The sequence below is a fragment of the Oryctolagus cuniculus genome, chromosome 2 (genome assembly GCF_964237555.1).
Source record: "Oryctolagus cuniculus chromosome 2, mOryCun1.1, whole genome shotgun sequence".
Lineage (NCBI taxonomy): Eukaryota > Metazoa > Chordata > Mammalia > Lagomorpha > Leporidae > Oryctolagus > Oryctolagus cuniculus.
This window is the reverse complement of record NC_091433.1, coordinates 133,143,776-133,162,747: the sequence shown is the minus strand read 5'-3', so window position 1 is coordinate 133,162,747 and position 18,972 is coordinate 133,143,776. Positions and strand designations below refer to the sequence as shown.

Genomic DNA, 18,972 nt, shown 5'->3' with positions numbered 1-18,972 from the left:
TTCCAAATCCAGCTCCCTGCTATGGCCTGGGAAAGCAGTGGAAGATGGACCAAGTGCTTGGACCCTGCACATACATGGGAGACCCAGAAGAAGCTCCTGGCTCCTGGCTTCAGTTCAGCCCAGCTCCAGCCATTGGGGCTATTTGGAGAGTGAACCAGTGGATGGACGATCTCTCCATCTTTTCTCTCTCTCTTTCTCTCTGTAATCTGCCTTTCAAATAAATACATCTTTAAACAAAACAAAAAGACCTCCTAGCTCTGGATCTTGAGTCCAGCTTCCTGTTAATGTAGACCTCGGGAGGCAGTGGTGATGGCTCAATAACTGAGTTCCCACCACCCATATGGGAGGCCTGGATTGAGTTCCTGACTCTTAGCAACTGCAGACATTTGGGTAGTGAACCAATGAATGGGACTCTCTTTCTCTACCTCTCAAAAAAAGTCTCCAGTCTCATCCTTAAAAAAAAAAAAAGAAAAAAAAAGTTAAGAAAGCCACCTAACTCCATTTCTTATTTCTAACAGTCTAGAGATAAAATTATTTAGGATATGAAATACACCAGGGATTCAACTATCCCTCCCTGCAGTCAGATGAGAGTTCCCCCTCCACGCACTGCAGCTCAGCTCCCACAGTCTGCCAATCCGGGCCTGAGAGAATTTAGGGAAACCAGAATATCCAGCTACTGGGGGCTAGAAGCTTGTAACTTGGGATATTGACTGTTCCTATATTGTTCTGGAGACTTGCAACATTTACTGAGGCAGACTATGTACATGTATCAGTATACTAACCACTTCACCAACAGGCTGGATGATACATTATAAGGCACGAGAATCAGTCATGCATTGTAATGCATTGGCTTGCTAAAGGAGAAGCAGAGCACTCTGAAGAAAACCAGTGCTCCAGCTCCCTAAGTTCCCACAAGGGTCCAGAGCTGCCCTGCCACTGCCCGCTGAGCAGCAGCTCACACAGGCCAGAGGGCTGTGAGCACAGAAATGGGCTGGCTTATTTCATATTTCTTTTTTTTTCTTTTTTTTTTTTTTTTGACAGGCAGAGTGGACAGTGAGAGAGAGAGACAGAGAGAAAGGTCTTCCTTTGCCGTTGGTTCACCCTCCAATGGCCGCCAGAGCCGGCGTGCCACACTTGATCCGAAGGCAGGAGCCAGGTGCTTCTCCTGGTCTCCCATGGGGTGCAGGACCCAAGGACTTGGGCCATCCTCCACTGCCTTCCCGGGCCACAGCAGAGAGCTGGCCTGGAAGAGGGGCAACCGGGACAGAATCCGGCGCCCCGACCGGGACTAGAACCCGGTGTGCCGGCGCCGCAAGGCAGAGGATTAGCCTAGTGAGCCGCGGCGCCGGCCTATTTCATATTTCATTACTCTGAAAATGGTACTTAAGCATTGATCCCCTTAGCTTTTGAAGAGTCCACACTATCTGGAGCACATTTTCCCTCCTGCCTATTCTATGCAGCACACTGAAGTAGAGATGCCTCCAACCTTATGCTATAAAAGCAGTGTGCTGGTGCCGGCATTGTGGCATAGGAGGTTAAGCCACCACCTGTGATGCCAGCATCCCATATAGGTGCCAGTTCAAGTCCTGGCTGCTCCACTTTTGATCCAGCTCTCTGATAATGTGCCTGGGAAAGCAGCAGAAGATGGCCCAAGTCCTTGGGCCCCTGCCTCCATGTGGGAGACCTGAAAGAAACTCCTCGCTCCTGCCTTCAGCCTGGCCCAGTCCTGGCTGTTGCAGCCATCTAGGGAGTGAACCAGAGGATGGAAGATCTGTCTCTCTGTCTCTTTGTCTCTCCCTCCCCCTCTCTGTAACTCTGCCTTTCAAATAAAAAAATAAATCTTTAAAAAAAAAGAAAGGGAAGAGTAGGTTTGCATAGAAAGCTTCTGAACTTGGCTTTTGACAGGCTGTGTGTATAATAATACAAAAAATAAACAATACAAGCTGTGTGCTGCAGGTTAAGCACTCCTAATTTGAAAACCTGAAATCCTTCAAAATCCAAAATTTTTTGAATGCCAACAAGAGATCACAAGTAAAAATTCTGTACTTGACCTCATGTGACATGACACAGTCAAGATATGGTCACACTAAAAATACTATATAAAATTACTTTCAGACTGTGTGTAAAATGAAACAAAGGAATGTTCTGTTTAGATGTAGAACCCCTCCCTAAGATGTCTCATTATGTATGCTTAAGATATTTCAAAAATTGAAAAATCTGGGCAGGTGTTGTGACTCAGTCGGTTCACTCGGGGCAATCACATCCCACGTCAGAGCGCTGGTTGTCATCCTAGCTGCTCCACTTCCTGCTGACGTGCCCGGGAAGCAGCAGATGATGCTCCTGACACACAAATGGAGACCCAGATGGAGTTCCTGGCTCCTGGCTTCTGCTTGGCCCAGCCCCAGAAGTGTGGCCATTAGGAGAGTGAACCAGAGATGGAATATTTCTGTTTTTCCCTCTCTCTCCTTTCAGATAAATAAATAAACAAATAATTTTTAAAAATTGAAAAAATCCAGAACACTTCTGGTCCCAAGTATTTCAGATAAGGGATACTGACCTTGTTATGCAAAGCAGCTCCAATCTATTCAGCTACTACTCACAACAACCCCATGAGGCAGAAAATTTTATCTCCACTTAGAATCAAGAAATGTTCGAGCAGGCATTTGTCAGAGAGGTTAAGATGCCTCGTAGGTTGCTCACATCCTGTATCAGCGGTCCTGGGTTGGAGTATCAACTCTGCTTCTGAATCCAGCTTCCTGTTAATGAGCACCCTGGGAAGCAGCAGGTGATGATTCAAGAACCTGGGTCCCTTCCCCACAAGTGGGAGATCTGGTTTGGGTACCTGGCTGCTGGCTACTACCTTGCCCAGCCCCAGCTATTATGAGCATTATGGGGAATGAACCAGCAGATGAAAGCTTTCCCTCTCTGTCTCTCTTTCAAAGAAAACGAAAATAAATAATTTTTAAAGCATCAAAAAAATGTGAGGGTTGAAAGGGGCCTTTAGAGTCACAGATTCTAACTCCCTCACTTTAAAGAAGATGTAAGCACACCCCAGCAAGGCTAAGTGCTCGTGAGAGGCCATGTGCTTCACTGGAAGCAGAATTCATGTCTCCTAACTGTCACTTTGGACTCTTCTGCACAACACTCCCTCCTCCTCCAAAGACAGAACTAGGAAAAGATGGAGGGAAAGGCACACCACAGGAAAAGGACAAAAGGTAGACTCAGACGTCCACCTTGCTGATTATTAAAAGATAAAACCAAAGTATTTTATTATAAAAGAACTACAATCGTATCAAGAGATGAAGAGAGAGGCAGGGATTGTGGCACAGCAGGCTAAGCCATGGCTTGGGATGCCTGCATCTCATATCAGAGTGCTGGTTCAATTCCCTGCTACCCTGCTTCCAATCCAGCTCCCTGCTAATGCTCCAGGGAAGCGGTGGATGATAGTTCAAGTATTTAGTTCCTACCTCCTGGTTTTGTCTGGCCTAGCCCCAGCTGTTGCAGCCATTTGGGGATTGAACATAGTAGATGGAAGATCTCTCTCTGCCACTCTTTTAATAAGTAAATAAATCTTTAAAAAATAAAAAAATAATTCCATTCTACTACTCTAATACAATTATTATCTTTGTGGTGCCTTGTAGTTTAAGTCTCTTTTAAGTACCTGCTTTTTCCATAACTACATAAAAATTCATATTTCATGAGCTTTTTTTTTTCATAGTATTGCACAGATTTTATAACCATGATTTTTAATCACTTCACAGTTGGGTTCCTGACAACATAGATTGCTTCCTTCTTTTGGGCTAATATTAATAAGGCTGCAATAGACATCAAGGTGCAAGGCCATTTTTCTCTTGTGAATTATTATTTAAAATGCCTGCAGGGTCTTCCTCTGTACATTCCCTCACTTGTTGCTCTAAAGAAGCCCTGCCAAGAGTAAGCAAGACATGGATGCTCAAAGCTGGGCCAAAGCAGCATCTGTTCCTTTCTTTCACTGTCTCTTAAATCAACCACCCCATGGCAAAGTACTCAAAGTATTTTTCCACTCAGGAAACACGGAGAAGGTTTATAATTCCCAGGACAATGGATACCTCCATCCAGCTAAGAACTATAGTGAATAGCAGCTGATTGTGCAATCACCCTAGATATGCATTCATTATTATTATCCTTCAACATTGCTTCTTATCCCAGCCCCGCTACTGTCAGTTTGTATGACAGGGGTTTCAAAAAGTTCATGGAAAAATGGAATTGAAAGAACTTGAACGTTTTGAAGCCCCCTCATGGTCTCGGATGATCACTTTCTAGCATGGGCCTCAGCTTCCAATTCCATAAAATGAGGGATCTGAATTGGATTGTAAGTTCCCTTCCAGTTACATCACGTAATCTTTTTTTAAAGTTCTTTTTCCAATACCAAGAAGAGCTTTATCTCTTGTTAAAAATAAAGAGAGTAGCTGTCTGCCACACGCCTGCAGGAAGACTGAGTTGCTGCAGAAATGAAGGTGTAAAGACACTGAACACACACTTAGCTGAGACTTAAAGAAGACAATCTATTTACGGCACTGCTTCCTTTCGGAGGGATGCAGGTTTTCTGGTTTAAGATGGGCGACAAAAATCTATTAGAAATCAATCCTCAGAAAGGTGGTTTCTTACTTTTCCTTCGTTCGTCTAGTAGTTGGACTCTCCCTGGGAATAAGAAAGCAGCTGTGACACTCTATCGGTTGGGTATGAGAAATGCCTTCCTCTATGACTATAAAAAAACTTCATCACTATCACTCATAAAAATGTGAGTACAGAATAAAGGTCACTTACTAAAGGCCAAAGCGTGATGTGCCTGAGTATGCAGACACTGCAGAATTCAGTCGGGAAAGGGGTTCTGATGTCATACTCAGTCAATATGGAAAAGCAGACATGCCCAATTTCTAAACTGACAGGCTGGCCCAAACTAGTGGATACTCAGATGCTCCAGAACCCAAGGGGATAAGGCCATTATAAATCGTTCCAGGAAGCAGGCCCTTGAAGGGTGTTGAATGGTAGACCTGAACGGTGTGGTTCCTAACACTAGCCAAGACAAAGAACAGACACAGCACTGGATGCAGGGTAAAGGTAGAGGCCCACTGAAACTTCTAGAGGCTGGAAAGGGCACAGTAGATCAAACTGTTCCTTGAAGAGGGAAAGGGGATTATTAGCTTGAATCCTATCTACATCCTTGACTGTTCAGCAGTGGCACTGACAATGAACAGCTTTTTCTGCCAGCCTAATTTCACATTGATAAATTAGGATGTCCATCTCATCTGTAACCTAGAATCATTTTTATAAAAGCCTTTACCTTCTACAGAATATCTCACACTGTCTCCTGCATATGTCTAGCAAAGTTCAAGTATTTAAACCACTAGAGTGGGGAAGCAACCCAGCCCTAATTCAGAGGCCCCCTCATGGCTGCTGCCACCTCCTTTCTGCCCCTGTCTTAGCCCTCACTGCATACTCTTCTTCTGCCTTTGTGCTCTGTGCCCTGGCTGAGCCTTACCGCTGGCTCCTGGGCAGGGGATGGCTGTGTGGCTACAGTCGGCTGTGCCTGGGGCTGCTGGATGGCTGCCACGGCGGCCTTTTGCTGCAAGGCAGCCTGCTGAGTCATCAGCTGTTGTTGATGCAGGGCTGTGGCCAGCTGCTGCTGCTGCTGCTGCTGCTGCTGTTGCTGCTGCTGGTAGAAATTCTGTATGAGCTGCTGTTGAGAGCCTCCTTGGGATACCACCGGGAACTGAGCAATGGCTGGTTGCTGGGTTGTTGGATGTACTGCCTGAAACTGAGCAGGACAAAGTGGCAAGAAATGAGGAGGTGACTAACATGCTATTCTGGAATTACATTCACAAAACACGAATACCTCTGTGTGACAGTGACCAGTGCTGAGGCTAAAGGCAAGAAAGGTAGGCCTGCGAGCAATATGGCAGCACTTTACACCGCCAGGCCCTGCCACTGCACTAGGCTAGTCTTCCAAGAGGGCTTCTAGACCTAGCCTGAGCAAAGCTGACTAAATACCATGTGACTTTAGAATCTGGAGTGTCACAGAAGCTAATATATGATTTCCCAGTCACAGGAGCAATCCCTACTTCTTTCTGCAGGGGCAAAGTTAAAGGGTAAGCGAAAAAGCAGATATCAAAAACTAGCTGCCTATCCATAACAACAAATGCTGGAAAAAATCTCAAATGTCTATCAACAGGAGACTGAACAAATGGTGATACACCCTCAAGGATACATTAAATAAAACACTTCTAGCCCAAAAACAGGAACCAGGGCTACCCATACGTATGAGCCAGAGGCCAAAGATTTTTAAAGATTTAACTTTGAAACAATGCCAGTGTTTTACATATTCATAAAACAAAGACAGCTGAAAATTTAAAAGCAATAATTAAAAACAGCACAATGAAACCAATAAACCTGTGTATCAAATTGGTAGCTAAACTCCCCAGAAAATAATACACTAAACTGTCTAAGGGTCAAAGGGACAAAAAATTTTAAACTGTTTTCAGTAATATATTGGTATAGGTATTTTGAAATGACAAGTCAATTAATTAACAATGTTAATGTTGTTAGGAATTAAGATTTTCAGATGAAAAAATAAAACAAAATCCACAAAGTTAAACAAAAATCCTGTAGTTACAAATCTGAACTCATACTGTGTATTCTTTAACAAAACATAACATTTTCTAAATGTCCTGAAAAGGCCTAGAAACAACAACTAACTCATTAATAAGTGAGGATCTCTAGCCTCAAAACTATGGTTTCTAAATATCATTTCCATTAAAAAGAAACAGAGCATCCTAGAGAAATGAATGATTCCAGGTGTAAGGCAGTGATCTTGAAACAGCTTATTATCCTAGGTAGCAAGGACACCATTAGAGGTCACTGGAGCCACATCCAAAGGACCCATAGCCATTCTGAAGAGACTTCCACCGGTCAACATTGGGACAACAATGTTGACCAACACAAGTAAGTTTTTTAAAACTTCAATGTATTAATAGATAACAAATATGTTAAAATCCATAAATTCATAAATATACTAAACAAAAGAAGACAAAAAGCTTATTGCTCATCTTTGGATAATACTGGGAAACAATGAATTATTCTGAAGACTGGGAAACAAAGGAAAACACTCAAGTATTTTTCCTGTCTTTTCTGTTCAAACAGCTTCCTCACAGGGTAACTAAATAGTTGATGCGAAAATTCCCCATAGAAAAATCCTAGCCCCTAAACAAAGAAGAAGTCCTGCAATATTATTTTGCCATTCCTAATGAATTAAGAGACTTAAGAAATGACCACCAATGGCTTCTAAGATAATGGGGAACATTAAACAAATGGATCAAACACATGGATTGATCTTTTTAAGAGAGGCAATCAGATATTACAGTCCTCCTGATACGATGCCACAGGAAGAGGAAGAGCAAAGAAATATCAAACAGAATAAAATATTGTGCAAGTCTCAAGAAATGACCAGTTTACACAGAGAAGGGAGGAACAGATCAAATGATACCACAGAGATACAATTAGCCAAATCTAGAATGTGGAAAATCCTACAGGACAAATAATCCAGTGTCTAAAAAAATAATTTGTAAAGAGAAAAAAAAGAGGGAGAGAAATCCTATGTATGAAAGAGGACTTAAAAGCTACAGCAATTGCCGGCGCCGTGGCTCAACAGGCTAATCCTCTGCCTTGCGGCGCCGGCACACTGGATTCTAGTCCCGGTCGGGGCGCCGGATTCTGTCCCAGTTGCCCCTCTTCCAGGCCAGCTCTCTGCTGTGGCCAGGGAGTGCAGTGGAGGATGGCCCAAGTCCTTGGGCCCTGCACCCTCATGGGAGACCAGGAGAAGCACCTGGCTCCTGCCATGGGATCAGTGCGGTGCGCCGGCCGCGGCAGCCACTGGAGGGTGAACCAACAGCAAAAGGAAGACCTTTCTCTCTCTCTCTCACTGTCCACTCTGCCTGTCCAAAAAAAAAAAAAAAAAAAAAAAAAAAAAAAAAGCTACAGCAATCATTACACAATGAATTTGTCCACTGTGAAAAACTAGAAAAAATAGTGGAAAACAAAACAATATAAATCAACTAAAATTAATACCTGGACTTTGGATCCTGATTCAAACAAACCAACTTAATTTACGAGACATAAGAAATAGTTAAACACTGTGGCTTAGCAGGTAAAGCCTCTGCCTGCAGTGATGACATCCTATATGGGCACTGGTTTGAATCCCAGCTGCTCCACTTCTGAACCAGCTCCTTGCTAATGTGCATGGGAAAGCAGCACCCACATGGGAGACCCGGAAGAAGCTCCTGGCTCCAGATCGGCCCAGCCCCAGCCATTGTGGCCATTTGGGGAGTGAACTAGCAGATGAAAGGTCTATCTCTCACTCTCTCTCTGTAACTCTGCCTTTCAAATAAAATAAATAAATCTTAAAAAAAAAAAAAAAGAAATAAAACACCACTGGATGTTTGACAACAGTAAGAAATTATTATTATTTATTCCCCCAATATAGTATAGTAATGGTGGTATAGTTAGGTTAGGAAAAAAACAAACAAGGAAACAGAGAATCTTTAGAAAATAGCTCCTTCAGCAAGATTCCTCAATCAGCTGATAGATTGCTAATGGCCTGAGAAGGGTGGTGAAAGGGTGGGAATGAGTGATGAAGAAACAATGGTAGAACGGTTAACAGCTCTCTGTCTCCCCAAGGGAGACCCTTGTACCTAGCGGGCCTGTTCACCGTCACGACTCAGCTCTGCACAGCAAGGCTCACGCTGGCCACCTCACCTGCTGAGTCTGGGCCTGCTGCTGTTGCTGCTGCTGGTAGAATGTGCCCGCTGGCTGTTGTGGCGCTGGCTGCTGCGCTGGCTGCTGCGCTGGCTGCTGCTTGAGGAAGAGCTGCTGCTGGTGCTGAGGAGTAGCCTGGGCCTGAGTGGGCAGACCCTGGGCCTGAGTGGAAGGCGTCTGCTGTGGGGTAGGCGGAGCCTGTGGCTGTTTGGGCTGAGGCTGTGGCAGAGGCTGGCTAGGTTGGGGTTGGGCTTTTGGTTGGGGAACACTGGCCAAAAGGCCAGGCTGATTGCTGGATCCTGCAGAGAGAATAAACTCCATGTAAGGGCTTAAAACTTTTCCAGATCCAAACAGCTTTCTCTCTTGCCAACACAATAAAGAAGAGGTTAAGTGGGCAAATATCCCAAAATCCACGGGAGCTCCTCACTGCTTTTCCACGTGCTTTGTCCCACCTGGGATGTCTTTCCACCCTCTTGATAAACTCTTTTCCTCAAAACAAGGTTCAGTAACAAGGCTCAAAATGAGTACACCTCCATCAGTAAGTCCTCTGTTATCCATCATCCCATTGAGTCAATTGCTCAGCACGCTGAGTATCTGTCTGCATCAGAGGTGGGGAACCCTTTTCCTGCCAAGGGTCATTTGAATATTTATAACATCATTTGCAGATCATATAAAATTATCAACTTAAAAATTAGTCTGCCATACATTTATTGAATTTCAAGTCTCGCCTGTGGTGGCCTTGGCAGGGCCAGACCACACGATTTCATGGCCTTTATATGGCCTATGTGCTGGACATTCCCCACTCTGATACATTTTCTTTCTTTCTTTTTTTTTTTTTTTTTATTAGTTCTTCTGATACATTTTCTACTGGCCTCTGATGCTACTGCACATAGACACAATCTTGGCACCCACAGGCATGAGATTCTCGGATGCTTTAAGTGTTGCTTACACAACCCCAGTCTGGATGCCTGACTATAAAAGTAGATGGCCACCAAATTCACCTTTTTTTTCTTAGAAAACTTTTATTTAATAAATATAAATTTTGAAAGTACAACCTTTGGATTATAGTGGCTTTTCCCCCCATAACCACCCTCCCACCCACAAACCATCCCATCTCCTACTCCCTCTCCCATCCTATTCTTCATTAAGATTCATTTTTAATTATCTTTATATACAGAAGATCAACTTAGTATATACTAAGTAAAGATTTCAACAGTTTGTACCCGCACAGAAACACAAAGTATAAAGTACTGTTTAAAGACTAGTTTTACCATTAATTCTCGTAGTACAACACATTAAGGACAGAGATGCTACATGGGGAGTAAGCACACAGTGACTCCTGTTGTTGGTTTAACAACTGACACTCTTATTTATGACGTCAGTAATCACCCGAGGCTTTTGTCACGAGCTGCCAAGGCCATGGAAGCCTCTTGAGTTCATAAACTCCGTCCTTATTTAGACGAGGCCATAATCAGAGTGGAAGTTCTCTCCTCCCTTCAGAGAAAGGTACCTTCTTCTTTGATGGCCCGTTCTTTCCACTGGGATCTCACTCACAGAGATCTTTCATTTAGTTCAATTTTTGCCACAGTGTCTTGGCTTTCCTGCCTGAGAAACTCTCATGGGCTTTTTAGCCAGATACGGATGCCTTAAGGGCTGATCCTGAGGCCAGAGTAAATTCGCCTATTTTTATAGCTTCCTGATGGAGATTGTGAATTAATCCTCTATGAAACAAACCTCTCACCTCATTAGAAACAGAATACCAAATCATGGAGAGGCCCTTTAAGAGATTTTATAACAGACAAAGCATTCAACAATATTCCTTTGTGAGCATCAAAAAAAAAGGTGAGTTTCACTTCTTTAAAAGAGATAGGAATGGACTTATCACAAAATCTGGGACAAGACTAGGAAAAACAGGCTTTAGTGGTCTTGGAAATGCATCTCAGAATTCAGTGAGGGTCTCTCCTTTTGCCACACCATTTCACCACTTCCTTTTCTTGAAGGAAAGCCATTATTCTACATGAGTCCTCTGGATTCCATCCCTAAAGCAAAGCCATGCTACCTAAAGACTTCCCTGTTATCCAGGAAAACAAAGATATATCCAGCCTCACAGCAGTCCAATTACTGACCTGCAGCCTGAGGTGGGGGCTGCACTGTGGCCCTCTTGCGAGGTGTCAACGCTGGCTGGATGGGAAGGATTCCTGGGTTTGGCTGAGTCTGCCCAGCTTTAGGCCTCTGGCGGGGTGCAATTGAAGTCTCTGTGGTGGGAATGGGATCTGTCAGTCTAGAAAAGGAAATGAAAAAAAGATTCACGTTAGAGTGTGGGCAAGAGGGAGAGAGCTAGGAAGAGTTCATGATGCTTCCTGTGACACTCATCCAAATCTTCCTAAGCCAGTTAATCCACTTCCCAAAGGACAGCCCACAGGATGCTGGTGTGCTACTAAACGTTCTGGAAAGGCTTAGTGGACAAGTATGTTTTTAACACAATGACCAAGATATGCTGAACAGATTTCTTTCCAGCAGAACTCTTCATGTGTGAACGTACATGGAGAATCTCAAAGAGAACACGATACAGAAGCCTTTCCAGCTTACTGTATCTTGGGACACTTGTATCCAAACCACATGGGGTATCCCAGAGTACGATTCATGTGGTGATGCAAAGAGGGGTTTGAGGTGGATGGTTTTCTGATGCAGAGGGAATTCAGACTTGGTTAGAACTAACAGCCAGGGCCGGGTCAGTGTTGTGGCATAGTGGCCTGCAATGCCAGCATCCCATATACACATTGGTTTGAGTCTCAGCTGCTCCACTTATGATCCAGTTCCCTGCTAATTGCCTGGGAAAAGCAGCAGAAGATGGTCTAAGTGACTGGGCCCTGGCAACCCATGAAACTCCTGGCTCCTGGCTTCAGCCTGGGCCAGCCCTGGCCACTGCTGCCATCTGAAGAGTGAATTAGCAGATGGAAGATCTCTCTGACTCTTCCTTTCTCTCTCTCTTTGGAACTCTTTCAAATAAATAAATACATCTTTAAAACATAAATATTTAAAAAAAAAGAACTGTCAAAATGGTCTCTCTACAATGAAAACCATGGGAGTGAGTGAATTCTACATGGCAACTGAAAGGAGTAAGTTTGAGCCGTTTAAGAGAAATTCCATTTCCTCCAACACACAGACTCCCTGTTCTCCACAGTAGTAACTTTTTCAGCATCACATTGCCCGACTTTGTGTGTGCCCATGTATCTAAGTTGTGGCTTTACACAGGATGTAAGCAGATTCTTATGTGGCAGTTCCTAGAAAGCTTAAGAAATAAGGTTTAAGAAGTAAGTAGTTCGTGTCCATTGTCTCACTTCCTTAGCCACTCCTGGACACTGCCTCACTGCTCTGTGAATTCATGGCTCATCTGTGAATTCAGGGTGAGCCTTCTGCCTGGGCCCCTAAGGGCTTCATGAAACGAAACAGCCATACCAGCCCTGGCCTACTTACTGCCACGCTTTGTTTACTTCAGAGAGAAAAATAAATAAGTAAACGTTCATCTCCTACAAGCCACTGCACTGTGGCCCTCTTGCAAGGTGTGTAACTCACAAAGTCCACACCTAACACACAGGGAGGACCGCTGCGTGGCTGCTTGCTTCTGCTGCAGCCCATGTGCCAATTTCTACCCATTCACAGCCATCCGGGGGCTGCTTTTGCCTAACCCAGGGCAGAGCTCCTGCTGTCCTTTGAAACTGCACTTTAGGGAGCATAAATGAAGCTAAAGGCCCAAACAAACAAATTTCATGAATATTCCCAAAATACGCTGGCACTTCCTCCATGAAATGCAAAACAGAAAGCAAAGCAGGTGGCACCATGTCTTTCCCCATGACACAATTCCAAGGAGTCTCCATCTTGGACCCAAAAACTTTTCACTGGCATCCTGTTAGGAGGTGCTTTTGTGCTGGTTGGAGCACTGGTCATACAAATGCTATCTCATGTGGGCAGGCTGCAGCCTGGGGAACCGAGGAGGGAAGGAAGATGGCGCAGATAATGCTGGGGGAGTGAAGTGTAATAAAGAAAGATCCAGGGGTGAGGGAGGTGAGCAGATGTCCATCGAAATTCAAATATGAGAACCCCCACCCTGGTCCTCCCCTGAGGGGAACAAGAGTCAAGCTAAACTGCATTTGAGCTTTAGCTCCTCACTAGCTACGTATGTGGTGAGGAGTATGTTGTGTAACCTCCTTCAGCTTTGGGTCCCTTATGAGGAAAATGGAAAGACACATAGACCTACGTTCACAGATGGGGAAACACACGTATGCCTGCATCACAAAGCAGATGTGGACATCAAGTGCATTAATGACTGTGAAACCACTTCATCAACTGTAGCCTGTCCAAAATTTTAGTTTCTATGGGCCTCAATGTGTGTGCTTTGTGGGAAAGTAGAAAGAGGTCCTTGGTTAGACTCTACAGACTATGTCTATGCCTAGTACAAGATGGCTATAAACCCAAAAGACTAAGGATCAGGGTGGGGAACGAGGCCAACCAAAAGCCAGGACACACGGTTAGTACACTCTTGTACCGGCAACATTTAGAGCCTGCCACTGCCTCATCTCCCAATACCCCTGTGCCTATTCCCAGGCTCAAGAAACATCTGTGGAGTTCTTGGTTCTCTTTCAAATGTAGATCACAGTATTTCATTATATTCCTCTCAAACAGTTTCTGCCTAGGGCAGACACAATTTCCTTTCCTGATCTGTGCACCCTCGGGTCATGGCAGCTAAAGAACTAAGAAACACAAGGCAGGACCCCCCTGCTGCCATGGCAACCAGAGCAGCACAGGTGCTCACAAAGGCATTTCTTACCTGGCCTTTGGCTGGGTCTTTTTTGCAGCTGCCTCACTGGCTTTCACTGGTTCAGGAAGCTTTGCAGGAATGGAGGAGTTCTATAGAATTGGAGGGGGAGGAAAAGGACATCAAAGATTTCTTTGTAAAACACAATAGCCAGCCTGAGTAGGACTGACGCACTGGGAGAAGACCACGGTCACTCAGGGTGTGTGGTTGCTGAGCCAGCATCCCCTCCCCACAGGGGAGGCAGCAGTCAATCCACAAGCTGAGCTGAGTTCCTCCAGCCTGGATTCTGCACCATCCAATACTGCCTCTTGAGGAAGCATCAACCAGCTGTCCCTACCCACAAAACAACTGTTTACCATTGCTGAGAGAGGACAAATGACATGAGACTTCTAACATACACTCTTAAAAAACTAGTTACCAAATGAATGCTTCCAATTATATTTCATGTTATTTAACTTTACGAGTGGCAAAGTGGGACTGCAAAAGCAAGCACATACTATACCATAAAATACCCGTAGTATTAACTGGGAAACCTGGCAAACAATACTAGTTATGTAAAACTGGATTTGCAGGGTAAGCATTTCACGCAGAGGTTAAATTGCTTTTAGAGACACCTGCAACCCCCTTCAGAGTGCCTGGGTTCAGGTCCTGAATCTACTTCAGATCCTAGATTCCTGTACTGTGCACCCTGGGAAACACCAGGTGGTGGCTCAAGTGGCTGGGTCGCTGACATCCACGTGGGAAATCCAGTTTGAGTTCTAGACTCCTGGCTTTGGCCTGGCCCAGTGTTAGGAAACTGGAGCAGTTTTATCTATGGCACAATCTACACCCTGATTTACATCCTAGGCTGAAAGCCAGGTGGCCACGTGGCCAAGTGGTCAAGCTCCACTCCCATCCTAATGGGATTCACAGCTCCTACTTCCCTGCCTGCCCTCTGGCAAAGATTTAAAAGGGCCTGTTCCAACACATAGCTCTCTTGGCTTCTCTTCTCTCCGGCTTACTCTCTCTAGCCTTCTCTTTTCTCTCACTCCCCTCTCTCCTCTCCTCTCCTTCTCCCTCTTTGCCCCTTCCCTCCAGTCTGCTGGATTTTCCCCCAATAAACCCTTTCCCTTACTCCGGTGTTTGGTATGCTTTGTGACGGCTAACACCCAGTCCTAGCTATTGTGAGCACTTGGGGAGTGAACCAGCAAGTGAAAACTAACTCTCTCTCTCCCTCTCCTTGCATTTCAGTTAAAGAAATAAATGTAAAAAAAAATTTGGGGGTGCTGGCACTGTGGCACAGCGGGTTAATGCCCTGGCCTGAAGCGCCCGCATCCCATCCAGCTCTCTGCTGTGGCCTGGGAGGGCAGTGGAAGATGGCCCAAGTGCTTGGGCCCCTGCACCCGCATGGGAGATCTAGAAGAAGCTCCTGGCTCCTGGCTTCAGATCGGCCCATCTGGGGAGTGAACCAGTAGATGGAGGACTTCTCTCTCTGTCTACCTTTCTCCGTAGCTCTTTCAAATGGATAAAATAAATCTTTAAAAAAAAATTTTTAAACTGGCTTTTTAGGAGGATTCTCTCATTTCCTTTGTGTTTCCAGGTAAGGGGAATTTCTACTTAAAACAAAAACAAAAACAAAACCACTTCATCCTTTAAGCAGTCATCTCCTAAGGAAGAAGAGGAAATTGATGGATAATCCTGGGAGAGGAAAGTGAGCTTGTCTGGCTCACCTCTGTCTTCTTTGTTTTGTGGGACAGCCTGTCCCTCAGGGAATCAGGCATCTACACCTCAGGCAGTGTGTCTAATGTTAGGAAGCCTGACTGGTCAGGCTACGTCCTCTGATTCAACCATATTGGTAATAAAGCCAATATTCTCAGTTCCAACTGGATGAGTTCTGCATATAATTCCAAATGTGGGAATGAAAGAGGAAGGCTATTTATCGGCACCCTTAAGTCCCAGTTGAGACATCAAATTTTATTAATGGAGAAAGTAGAAAACTTCAGGTGAGGCTCTATTACAGTAAACTATTCATGAGAACTGGATCATAATATGACATGAAAATATACCAGGATGGTAAAAGGGGTGTTTCCAAGCATTTTATTTTGAAAACTGAGAGCACAGTTTTAAGATTACTAGGTATAGAAAATATTCTTATGGCCTGTTATGTGTAGAGGAAAAACAAGTGTGATTATAGATTAGCCAACAACAAGCAAAATCAAGAATGCCCTGCTGCAAGGAAAGACAGCAGAGAGGAGAAGCTCCAACTGCATCAGGCACGGGGCGAGGGCAGGGCCTGCTTCAGGAGAGCAGCCTGCAGAGCACCTCCAGTGAACACAGCAGGCACGTGGCTCTCAGTGAAAAGATGACAAGACAGGAAGTTGGACACTCTTCAGCCAAAGTGTTCAACTCATTCCCTTGGGCACTTTTTTGTTCAGTGTAATTGCCTTGATTTGATAATTAAATTCCAAGGGAAAAGTAGATTCCCTTTATAGCAATTGCTTCATAGTTAGCATAGTCTGAATGACCCCAGGAGATAAAGCAAGGAACATCTGTATTCATTTAAATAGCTGATTAACACCCCAGGAACTGAAAATGGCAATTTGATAACGTTTACTTCCCTTAAAAAGCATCATTGACATACCTGTACATTTGGAATTGGGCATTCTTTCTTGAGTAGTTTAAATGAGAAGTAGGAGACCTGGTAAATATCTGGTCTTTTGTCGGGGTCTGGCTCCAACATATACCCTAAGACAAACATGTGAATGTATTTCATTACATCCTAATAATTATTACATTAGCTAGGAAACAATTTCTTTCTTGGCTACCAAAGTCTATTGTTTTTAAATTCTTTCCTCATAAAAATCAGACAGTACAATTAGCCCTTTCTTCCACTCTCAAAAAGGGCAGTTTTAACTTCTTTAAAATATTTAATATCCACAAGAAGATAAAGTATGTGCATTTTAACAAAGACACTTGAAGTTCATACTATCCTGCTAAACAAGTCATCATTCTTGATAATTATAATTAAAATCCAAACCTCATGAACTTATATATTACTCTTTTATGGGAGATATTAGCTGATTTCCAGTTCAAAAGAAATTAAAAGTTAATACATAAAGATCTACTTTTACTGCCATCTATAGATCACACAACTATTTCCAGGTCCTGGAAGCTTCCGCCCTCTCTGGGAAACTTATCAGGGAAAAAAACACCTTGAGAATACACAAAAACACACATCTACATATACAAACAATAATGCAAGGTAGTTTGCTGCTTGGGTGATAAATGAATGGTTCAGACACTCAGTTCAGAAAAGACCAGTGAGGCTGCAGCCTTGGGAGAGCTTTCCGAAGAGGCAGGACTGAATCTAGTTAGGCAGGGGGAAGGCAGAGAAAAAGTCACTCCAGGCGAGAGGGCAGCCTAAGCAAAGCACAAGTTGGAACAAGGCAGGAGAATGCCCTGCTATAAGGCAACGGCAGAGCCAGAGGGACAGGGTGGAGAGGAGGCTGGGTGGGTGGGATGGAAGCAGACGGGAAGGGAGGATCTGAAATGCCATGCTGTGGGATCGCCAGCAAGCTGCTCAAGTTTACTGAACAAGGACATTTTGCTGAGAGGGTCAGGTCTTGTAAGAATTGATCTCATGGTAGGGGTGTGTTGCACTGACTACAGCGAGAACAGCTGGTGGCCAATCCACCAGTGCAGGCATGAGGCAGAGTCTGTCTATATTGTTGTGATGGAGATGAGAACAGACAGAATAAAATGAAAATAGCAGAAACTCAAGGGGAAAAAAAAGAAAGAAAAACAACTAGTTCTTGCTCTCCTCTTGCTAGCCAGATCCAAAGAAAATCTTACATATCGCTCACTGGTGTTTGATTGCTGATACCACTGAGAGAAACTGAAAAGAGGGGAACCTGGTATTGGGGAGTAAAAGGGAGGGAGGGACAATGATCATAAACTGAATTTTAGATTTGTGAGTTTAAGGTAACAACTGAATCTTCAAATAGTTCACAAACTAGAATGCTGTATGGGGAAGATGTCAATGGTAGAGAAATTCATAATTAGTTGTTTTTCCCGTTATAAATTTACTGAACAAATGTTAAAAAGGAAAAAAATAATAATACCCAAAAAATCCTACCAGTCTAACATCGAATTTGGCCATTTTCTCACATTGTCTTCTAATCTCATTTACTTAGCTGCAACTCTAGAACAGACATAATGCTTTACCTCTGAAAAAAATCCAACAATCATTAAATGCCATAACCTATTTCTTTAAATACTCATTCTTTTTTGTTAATGAATGAAAGAAACTGATGGATAACACTGGTACAAAGGAATGAGTAGTCACTTACAGACTCTAACTATGTTAACTTGGGTCAGTTACCTATACTTTCTTGGTTTCAGATTCCTCATTTGCATAACAGGGGTAACTAATTATGTTTGATATATACATTAAGAATTAAATAAGAGGCCAGAAGGTTAAGCCGCTGCCTGTGACGTCAGCATCCATGTAAGCTCCCTGCTAACATGCCTGTTCAGAAGGCAGTAGAAGATGGCCCAAGTTCTTGTGTCCCTGCCACCATATGGGAAACCTAGATGAAGTTCCAGGCTCCTGGCTTCAGCCTGGCCCAGTCCTGACTAATGTGGCCATTTGAGGAGTGAACCAACAAATAGAGGACCTCTCTCTCCCTCTCTCGCTTTCTCTCTCTCTTTTAAATAAATCTTAATAAAAATGAAAAGTATTAAGTGAGGTACAAATAGGTCCTCAACAAATGTCAAGTACTCCACCCCACAGCAGCCGCTTCTATTGTTTTCTACTGTTATCCCTTCCCAAGATCCAAACTGGGATGCTCAGGATTTAAAATCTGTAACAGTTATGGGGCCAGTGTTGTGGCATAGTGGGTAAAGCTGCTGTCTGTGATGTTGGCAGCCCATAGTGGCACCAGTTTGTGTCCCAGCTGTTCAACTTCCAATCCAGCTGCCTGCTAATGACCTGGGAAAAGCAGAAGATGGCACAAGTGCTTGGGCCCCCATCTCCCACTGGAAGACCCAGATGAAGCTCTGGGCTCCTGGCTTCAGCCTGGCCCAGCTCTGGCCACTGCAGCCATCTGGACAGTGAACCAGAGGATGCAAAATCTCTCTCGCCTCTCTCTATAACTCTGATTTTCAAAATAAATAAATCTTTTTTCAAAAATCTAAAACAGTTAAAACCTAGATGCCAAATGTCTTGACCATTGTGGAAAAAAGATCAAATCTGTTTCTTTAGCATTTTAGTACAGGGCTTTTGTGAAGATTATTCTACCATCTGGTTAATGAAGGTTAGTACATATGCTTGCTATGAGGATATGAAAGAGTGAGAGAATCTAAGCCTATTGTAAAAAAGCACTGAG

General features: G+C 43.9%; 1 protein-coding gene across 13 annotated transcripts in view; it reads right to left on the bottom strand.

Moving 5' to 3' along the window:
• AAK1 (AP2 associated kinase 1) overlaps nucleotides 1-18,972 on the bottom strand; it is a 252,751-nt gene that overhangs the window by 46,811 nt on the left and 186,968 nt on the right. For 11 of the 13 annotated variants that reach the window (XM_070068958.1, XM_017340696.3, XM_070068959.1 and 8 more), the window contains 5 exons: nucleotides 16,227-16,330; nucleotides 13,619-13,698; nucleotides 10,917-11,071; nucleotides 8,791-9,089; nucleotides 5,522-5,797 (listed from right to left, as the gene is read on the bottom strand). In XM_070068958.1, the coding sequence (XP_069925059.1) occupies nucleotides 5,522-5,797; nucleotides 8,791-9,089; nucleotides 10,917-11,071; nucleotides 13,619-13,698; nucleotides 16,227-16,330 (914 nt within the window). The remainder of the gene's footprint in view (nucleotides 1-5,521; nucleotides 5,798-8,790; nucleotides 9,090-10,916; nucleotides 11,072-13,618; nucleotides 13,699-16,226; nucleotides 16,331-18,972) is intronic. The other 2 variants (XM_070068961.1, XM_070068968.1) reach the window with 1 other exon arrangement.